Source organism: Myotis brandtii, unplaced genomic scaffold (genome assembly GCF_000412655.1).
Source record: "Myotis brandtii unplaced genomic scaffold, ASM41265v1 scaffold19, whole genome shotgun sequence".
Classification (NCBI taxonomy): Eukaryota; Metazoa; Chordata; class Mammalia; order Chiroptera; family Vespertilionidae; genus Myotis; species Myotis brandtii.
The window spans coordinates 1,424,640-1,433,995 of NW_005357075.1; the positions used below are offsets into that span (position 1 = coordinate 1,424,640).

General features: G+C 52.9%; 1 protein-coding gene across 1 annotated transcript in view; it reads right to left on the reverse strand.

Moving 5' to 3' along the window:
- BMP1 (bone morphogenetic protein 1) overlaps window positions 1-9,356 on the reverse strand; it is a 35,171-nt gene that overhangs the window by 11,614 nt on the left and 14,201 nt on the right. Inside the window, exons 10-16 of the mRNA XM_005864623.2 lie at window positions 5,600-5,702; window positions 3,583-3,699; window positions 3,200-3,345; window positions 2,877-3,072; window positions 1,849-1,974; window positions 974-1,134; window positions 409-589 (exon numbers count right to left, since the gene is read on the reverse strand). Of these exons, the coding sequence (XP_005864685.1) occupies window positions 409-589; window positions 974-1,134; window positions 1,849-1,974; window positions 2,877-3,072; window positions 3,200-3,345; window positions 3,583-3,699; window positions 5,600-5,702 (1,030 nt within the window). The remainder of the gene's footprint in view (window positions 1-408; window positions 590-973; window positions 1,135-1,848; window positions 1,975-2,876; window positions 3,073-3,199; window positions 3,346-3,582; window positions 3,700-5,599; window positions 5,703-9,356) is intronic.

Consider the following 9,356-nt stretch of genomic DNA (forward strand, 5'->3'; position numbering starts at 1 on the left):
GGTGTTGGAGGGAGGGAGGCTGCTTCCAGGCATGAACCCATCTGGAGCCTGCAGGTCTGGTTAGCTGTCTGGCTACAGCCACCCTGTCCATGCAGACGCCCTCCTGTTCTCTGCTCGCAGCTCCTGTCCTCCAGCCACACTGAACCGCCTGTCCCCAGGGCCTGTCCACTCTCAGACTCCTGACACCTGGCTCACCCTCTCCCTTCATTTCTGCATCTCTGTGTCCTGCCTGTGTCCTGCCCGGCCTCAGGTCAGCCTCCATAGAACCCTGAGGGCTCTGGAATAATGGGGTTCAGGGCGGAGGGGCTGGCCTGGTGGTGGAGGGCCAGTGTGGGAGCAGGGACAGACCCTGCTGCAGGTACCAGCAGGAAGCAAGAGAGCGGCTCGGAGCTGGGGAGTCCATGTTACCTGAGAAGAAGTGGGCCTTGAAGCCCTTTTTGGAGACGGTGTTGTCGGACTTGAACTCCACGCGCATGTTGTTGTACTGGGAGGTGATGACCTCGGGCTTCTCAGAGCCACAGAACTTGCCGTGCAGCTTGGAGTCAGCTGTGAGTCCACTGCGCACCTCCACGAAGTCGTACTTGCACACCTGCAGGGTAGTGCGGCTCCAGGCCCACCTCCTCCAGGAAGCCTCTCCTGACCACCCGGCCCAGGAGCCTTCCTGTTCTGTGGGTCCTTTCTCCTGCAGTTACCTGTTTTACCAAACCTAACCATTCAAATCGGTGCCACCCTGCTGCCATCAGATGGACCCAGCCCTGCCTCACTCCACAGGCTTCCGGACCCCATGTCCTTCATTCCCACATGCCATCGGCTCCGGGGTCTTCCCACCTCTCCTAGCGGCCCCGGCTTCCCTGACTCCCTCTCCCCTCTACATTCTTGGAGTATGTTTGTTTCAGAGGGTAGGAAGCAGGCATCGAGCCGAGTTCCCATGCCTCAGACCTTCCTGCGTCTCCTCAGCCCAGGCAGCACTTACGTCGTTGCCCTCGGTCTCGAAGAAGTCGAACTGCAGGGAGATACGGTACTGGGTGGGGGCCACCAACTGCCAGATGCAGTTTTTGTTGGGCGGGTACTCCTTGGGCCAGCCCGGGCTGGTGATGGAGCCGTTGAGCTTGGTGAGGAATCCGCCACAGGCAGCTGGGGGCACAAGGGAGTGGCATCACCCTCCAGGGGTCCCCGCTCTAGGGAAGGGCACCCGACGTGAGCTGGGGTGCATTAAGGGTCAGGTGGGGGCCTCGGCCTGGTCTCTCTAGGACAGAGGGAAGGAGGCATGGGGTGGGGTCAGGGCACCTGCTGAGAGGGAGGAGAAAGAGCAAGGGGCTCAAGGAAGGCAGTGTCGGTGGGCAGTGAACGCGGGTGGGCAGTGAGGGCCGGTGGGCAGTGAGGGCCGGGAGGAACCAGGAGGAGCTGCCCAGAGGTGAGCAGGGAGAAGCCACTCAGCAAGACCAGGCTGAGCTGGAGCCCGTGAGCACAGAGCGCCACCACCAGCCTCCCGGCAGCGTGTACAGGCAGAGGCTGAGGCTCAGTGCCTGCCCCGGAGCAGGGTTTCCAAATCGAGGATCATGACCTTCCCGTGGGTGATGAAATCAATCAGCAGGTCAAGATAAGCATTTAAAAAACATAGTAAGAATGAAAAAAAACAACAACACAAAAACCAGAGCACATCAGCTTTGGTAACAGTGTGTTCTGGGGATTAAATTATGAAATGTATTCCTTATGCACGAGTGGTGAAGAAACTTCTAGGGAGTCCTCGCTGTTCCTGGAATGGTTCTGTCCGGGGGCATAAGAGATCTGGCTGGACGGTTTGGGGCGAGGGAGGGGACAGCCATGGGGCGGTCTGGGGACACTCACCCTCACAGCGGCGCTTGTCAGGGGCCAGCTCGTACCCAGGGTCACAGCTGCACTTGTAGCTGCCCAGGGTGTTGAGGCACCGCTGCTCACAGCCCCCACGGTTGGGCCGAGAGCACTCGTCCACTTCTGCGGGTAGGAAGGAACGGGTATCGGTGACTCCCAGGCAAGAAGAGTCCCTCCTCCTCCTCCTGCTTGAGAGTCACGTCCAGGGCCCTCAGGCTTCCTGGGATGGCCCCCAGCCCCATTCTACAGTGGGCAGTCGGTCGTGAGCCACTCAGCTGGGAGGCCGTGGCCTCCTGGCCACACCCAGCTCTCCATGGCTGCTCAGGACCCACTCAGTCCCCAGGGGGTACTTCTCATGAGAGCCCCAAAGGGACAGGCAGTACCCTGACGCAGGGGCAGGAGGACCTCACACAGTCTTTTCTCTGACCACACCGTTTACCGGTGCCTCAGGCAGAACAACCTGTCCGAGGTCACATGGATGCCTCCTCCACGCTGCCCTGCTTCCTCCCTGAGCTCCTCGGTGCTCCCTGCCTCGCGGCCTCCTCTGCTCTCTGTACAAACTTCTGGGTGTTAAGGCAACGCCTGAATTGTCATTTCAATTCATAGTCGAGCACCTGCCACAGGTCAGCTCCTTGTACTTGCTCTGTCATTTACTCAAGGAGGTATGCAGTTTTTCCGAGGGGTTGAGCTTTTCTCCCCATTTAGGCCATACATTCCAGGGCAGGGCGCTAGGTCTATGTGTCCCTCACAGTCTTTGTGTTGAATGAGTGAATGAAGAGGAATGAAGTCATCACAGCACTGTCTACAACAGCCAAGATGTGGATGGACGCAGACTAAAGGTCCATCAGCAATTGTGCCTGGGGTCAGCCATACTGTATTGTACACTTAAAAATGTTCAGGGGGTAGTTCACATGCTAAGAGTTCTTATCAAATAAAATAAGATTTTTTAAAAAATTAAAAGAAGGAATGGAGAAGACGGATTGGCTGTGGAAGTGGGAGTGGGGAGGGACCGGGGAAGGCGGCACCTTTGAAAAAGTTGACAGCAAAACCGGCTTTGTTAATGGACCCGTCAGAGACGAACTTGAGCCAGAGGCGGCTGGACGTGCTCTTGATGTCATCAGGCTTCTCATAGCCACAGTAGCGCCCGATGAGGGTGCTGCTCTCACTGTGCCCGTCGCGCACCTCCAGGTAGTCATAGGCGCAGCTGTCGTGGCGCTCAATCTGGGGGTCAGGGGCTCAATCAGCGGAGGAGCTCTGGTGGCCAGCACCCAACACCTGGAACCCGTGGAGAGGTAGGCTGTCCTGGGGGCAACTGGGGCGTGAAAGGATCACAGGGTCTCTGACCTACCTCGAAGGACTGGAAGGTGAGGCCCACGTGGAAGCCCTCGGACACCTGGATCCGCCAGATGCAGACTTTGCTGGGCCGGTAATCATCTGGGTAATTGGGCGACTGGATGTGGCCATTGTCCTTTTTCACATCTCCCCCACAGATGGCTTTGGGAACACAGTGTTAGATGGGAAAAAAGGGAGGTCAGTGAGAATGCTCTGCCTTGCTTAGGAGTCCTTCTCCCCCCTCCTCCAGCCCTTCCCACATCCCCCCAGCTTCTCAGGGCCCTCCTTCCCATCCCAGCCAATCCCATGGGATCTCTTCTGGTGCCAGGAGGGGGTGGTTCTAGGATGCCAGGGACCCCATATATCTGACCACCCCCACCCCACTTTCACCCTCAGTACCTTCATAGACTGCAAAGAAGCCCTTCCCGACCCAGTTGCTACTGCTTCGGAATTCAACCCAGAGGCGGCTGTCCGTGGAGACGATAGGCTCAGGGAGTTTGCCCCCGCAGAAGCGGCCTGTGAAGATGGTGTGGGCAGAGGGGCAGTGAGGCCCGAACTGAGTCCTCCTCTCCTTCTCAATCTAGCCTGTCCCTCCCGAAGCCCCACCTCTCTGAGGGACGCAGGGGCTTGGGCTCCGGTCTGCACTGGGCACACATTCCCAAGACCGCACACCCTCCAGGGGGCCTGTGCCTGGTCCAAGGGCCAGCTTGGCCTTGAAGAGCCAGAGAGAGACCTTCTAGAGCAGTGGTCGCCAACCTTTCGGACCTCACGGACCACCAGTGGTCCACGGACCACTGGCTGGCAACCGCTGTTCTAGAGGATTTCATGCACTTGATTGAGGGATAAGACAGGAGTCTTTTTCTGGGAGGAAAGGTGATTCCGCACAATAACCAACTGAACATGTGTTTTATTTACGTTTTTTTCTTTTGTTTCTTTTTTTCTTATCCTGCCTCCTCTTACCCCCCAGTATTTACGTTTTCTAAAGAGCATATTACCTTTGTTACTTATTTTTTCTTATTTGATCTCCATGTAAACAATAACCGAGAACCAAAACAGTTTTCCTTGTACGTTATAAAATGTGTCATTTGATTCAAAGCAGGCATTGCCACAGGACCCCAGATAAATCCCAGAATCCAGAGACTGGTTCAGAAAATGCTTCCTTTGAAATAAAACCCGACAAGAACCCCCCCCCCACCCCCAGGCGGATGAGGCTGCCCATCTGTGGGGTTCTTCACAGGCAAGGATCAACCAGGGATCTTCCTGGTAAGTGGGTGTTTCCCAGCTTTCAGCAAGGGACAGAGGGCGTTGAACTAGGAATGTAAGTTATGAAAATAAACGGCAGTCTTGGCAACGCTCACATGTCTGCAGGACAATGTGTCGTAATAACAGCTGCTTTAGGTAACGAATAAGAAGTTTCAAACGCCAGAGACGGGGGAAGATATGGTAAGCAAGGATTTGTCAGCCTGTGGAGACACGGGCTGTGGGACAAAGGTCCCGATGCTAACAACTGGTCCCGAGCGGCCTGGGGGCCCGCCCACACTGGAGAACAAATCTCACAGCTCCTCAGGCTGGGCGCCAATACCATCTCATCATGCCTCTCTTCAGCCTAACTCCTTATCTATCTATCTATCTATCTATTTATTTATTTATTTAGGTTAATCCTCACCCAAGGATATTTTTTCCATTGATTTCTAGAGAGAGGGGAAGGGAAGGGGAGAGACAGAGAGAGGAACATCGATGTGAGAGAGACACATCGATTGGTTGCCTCCCACATGTGCCCTGACTGGGGATTGAGTCTGCAACCGAAGTACTCGCCCTTGACCAGGATCGAACCTACACCCTTCAGGCCGAGGGCTGATGCTCTACCCACTGAGCCGAACCGGCTAGGGCTGACCTAACTCTATGTCTATTAAAGCACCTTCTGTTCTGCGATTCTGACCTACTCATTTCCTACTTACTCATCCCCCCTCAAGGAAAAAAGCACCCTCTGCAAATGAGTGTGGGCCTCTGCCACGTGGGGTGGCCCGCGTGGTGGACCAGGCAGCACCGTGGGCACCCTCAGGCCGGACCTTGCTGACAGAGAAAACAAAGCCTCTGAAATTGCCCAGGTGAGGAAGGGAACCCGGGACTTGGGATGTGCAGAATAGCGTGTCCATTTCTGTCAACTCAGATGCCTCCCCGATCCTTACATTGACGGCCACCAGGAGGGGGGCCCGGAAGCCTGTACCAAGGACTGTGAGGTCCAGACTGGGAAAGGGACTTGCCCAAAGTCCCCCCCGCTCGTTAGTGATGCAGCCAGCGGGCCGGGTTCCCACACAGGGTGTCGCCCTCAGCCAGGCGTTGGGTCCCAGGGGAGGATGAGGTAGTTGTAAGGAGCAATCAGCGGACGAGGAGGCCGGGGTGGACTATGCGTTACCTCGGAGGGGCGCCTTCCTCCAAAAGCCATCTCGGACCTCCACGTAGTCGTACCAGCACAGGCGGCTACGGTACAGGTCCATGGATGTGAAGTTCAGAATGATCTAGAGGAGAAGGGAGGAGGGAGAGGGTTATGTGGCTCCTCACACCTCATGGGCCTCGCCCTCCAGCCCCATGACCGCTGTCCCGCTTTTGTGAGGCGGTTTGCTCTGGGTAACAAATAGTTAAAGGTTCCAAAAAGGAGTTCCTGGCACAGAAATAGCACCTCTCCCCAGCCGTCGGCCTGTGTCAGTCAGCATCCTTCCAGGTACCACAAGCCAGTCCTCACTTAAAATGCATGGCCTGGTGAGCATGTGTATGAGACCAGCAGGCTCAGCTTACTGATTCCCTTAGGGAGGAGCCGTTGCTTGGGGTGACACCCAGCTCTCCCGGTGGTCAGCTTAAATCATATAAATCACAGCACCTTTAGAGGGAAGAGGTCTCCTCAGTGAGAGGAAGGGCCCAGGCGGCAGGTGGTAGTGGGTGTCTGAAATGGGAAGGAAGGTTCTAGAGAGAAGAGGCACAGGGAGGACTGGCAGCCCCCCATCATCACATAGTATTCAACACTGGTTCTGGGCAGGGGGTCATGCTAACTGCAGAGGGTTCCCTTCCAGATCTGAATCCTTCCCAGAGTGAGTTTAAGAAGCGTCCCTGTCAAGATGCTTAGGACTTAGGGGGATAAAACACATAGGCATGGAAAGATCACTTGGTGACAAAACTCAGACTCCAGTCACACAACCTGGGTTCGAATCTCCCTCAGGATTTCCTGCTGTGAGTCCTTGGGTCAGTCGCCCAACCTCTCTGAACTGCAGCTACCTTGTGTGTAAAATGAAGAACATCTCACCCTGATGCAGTACCTCACAGGTCCAGGCCCTGACAAGTGTCTCCCACTCATGAACTCATTTCAGCCTCTGAACTCATCACATGTTCACCTAATACTGGAGGACTGTCTGACACCTTGCTAAGTACCAACTCTCCCAGCAGGAGGGCACATTCGACCCTAGAGAAGCACACTTTTCAGGAGGGAAACGGCCTCCTTGGTAGTTTCCAGAATGAGCCCTAAAGCCTGTTGTGTATTCTCTGTCCAACAAGCAGAGACTCCTGGGAACAGCTCACCGTGACTGTGAGGCGTATGCAGTGGGCGCACGATGGCCCGAGAGGCCCACCTGCTAGGTGCCAGCTGGGTTCCCTGCTGGAGGAGAAGGGGACCAGGAGGTCTGTCTCCCTTCTGGATCACTGCAGAGTTTCAGGCAGACGGAAAAAGGCCAGAATGAAAAAGATCCCAAAGCAGGTGCTGGGACTGCTGTCCGCAGCCAGCGTCCAGCTGCGACCTGTGGCCGGTCAAGGAAGGGCTTCTGGCTCACGGTCACTCTCTAACACTGACCCCGTCAGAATTCTTGGTGATTTCAGTATCCACCCAGATCAGTGATTTTCAACCGGTGTGCTGCAAGAATTTTTAAAACATGCAATAACTGACTATTTACAGTCAGGGACACTGACCTCTATTCCTAGATTGTCAAATAAAAAAATAGCAACAGCCAACACAACAATAGCAGTACGGTGTGAATGAATCAAATTATACCTATAAAAAGTTATACTTATTTTGGCAGATTGGCAAAAAAATACAATATGTTTTTGGTGTGCCCAAGTTCAGGAATTAGCGTATGTTTGCCATGAGATGGAATTGGTTGAAAATCGCTGACCTATATGATCCTTCCCCTGTCCTGGCCTCTCTGCTCTGTGACCTCTTCTCTCTTCCTCTCTGTCTCTTCTCAGCTATACAGAGCACAGATCTTAGACCTTATCACCCATAATCTTAAGTTCAAGGACTCCACTCCCCATCCACATGCCCCAGTCTTTCCTGGCTCACTCCCTCTGTACACTGAGTCCAATCATCCTTCCAGTTGACCGCGATCTTCAATCCACTGAGCCTGCGGTGTTTGACTTACACCTCCAGGTGCTCACATCCCTCCTTCCCTAGATAGTCCATCTTTCTTCTTTTCCTTCGATTTATGAGTTTAAGTATGTTTGTGCTTGGGAACCTTTTATTAATTGCGGTACTCTGAGATGTTATTGAGTGAATCCTGTTTTATAAAGTGCACTGATTATTCTTGATAATTCTTAATCATCACTGAGAGTCTTACTATAAAAATGTAAGTCCTAGCATACTGAAAAACTGAAGTTGAAAGTCCATTCTAGCTATAGAGCCAGTGTCTCATTACCCAATATTTTATCTTTTTAGGAAATGAGCAAATAAGATCACAGAGGAAGTTTCATTCGCTACGCAATTCTTGGGGCGTAGCATGTAGTAGTTAATACATATTTCTTGAGTAGCATTTTGCTTTTAGGAATCTGTTCTACAGATATACTTGTCCCAGTGTATGATAATATGTTTCAAGATATTTATGGTAGCATTTGTGAAAACTTGGAAAAACCTAAATTAATATCCATCACTAGAGACCCGCAGGGGATGATTAAATAATTAAGTTAAGGGACACGGAGATGGTGGCATGCTGAGCAGCCAGGAAAATGACTGAGGTAGACCTCTGTGTGCTGGCATGGAATAATGACCATGATTTACTGTTGAGTGAAGGGCAAGTTACAGAAGACCATACATATCCACGTGTATCTAGAAGGTTCTGGAAGAACATCCCCAGTGTTACCAATGCTTAGTTACCTCTGAGGAGTGGGATTAGGAGGATCAAAGGGAGAATATTCAGTTTTCATCCTGTTTCTATATTACTAAACATTTTACAACATGCCTATGTTATATCTAACAAACAACAAGACTTTTAAAGAGTTGCTGGATGGAAGAAGAAATGCAGAGGGCGGAGTGGGGGCACTCAGGCCTCTAAACTCACACCCCTAACCAGCACTCTGCGTGCCTCTCTGGGCCTGCCAATCAATTTCGCTCAGCAGCTGCACTAAGAACAGCAGCAACTGTCCCCTCCCCCTCAGAAACAATCCTGGCTCTGTCCAGGGTAGATCAGCTCAGACCCTCTGAAGAAGAAACCACACATGCCCAGTCGGGGGAACACAGAGGGCCCACCCAAGACCTCCGACGTGGCAGAGGGACCAGAGGTTGCCCCACACAGGAGGCCGAGACCTGTGCTGGTGGTTGGGGGCATCCTATGGGGAGGTGCAGCCTTGGCTATATTGAGACCGGAGGTGTCTAATTAAATGTTGTAACAACTTGTCATGTGGAAACAGCTGTGCTCTAGTGGCAGGGACACTGCCCGCTGCCAAAGAAAACCTGGCCGGCTCCACCACTTCCTGGCGAGTGACTCTGGGCCCGTGGCCCGACTTCTTTGTGCCTCAGTGTCTTTGTCTGAAAAACGGAGGTGACCCTAATGGCTCTACTGGGGAGCTGGGAGATTAAATGGGAGACGGGGTGCAGAGTCTCTGGGTGCACCCCAAGTGTAGGAAGTACTCCTCACGTTTGTTGGATGCTCTCAAGGAGGAATTGGGAGAACACGTCGGCCCTCAGGAACACACAGTCTGGCTTCAGTATGGCCTCGACATATAATCTTAGGCCCATCGTTTAACTCCTCTGTGCCTCCATGTCCTTATTTGTAGGATGGTAATGGCAATAGTACCTCCTCATAGGACTAAGGGACAATATAGGTGATTAATCGAGATCAATTAAATCTATATAGGTAAAGTCTCCAACAGTGTCTGACACATGTATGTGTCATATATATATATATATATATATATAT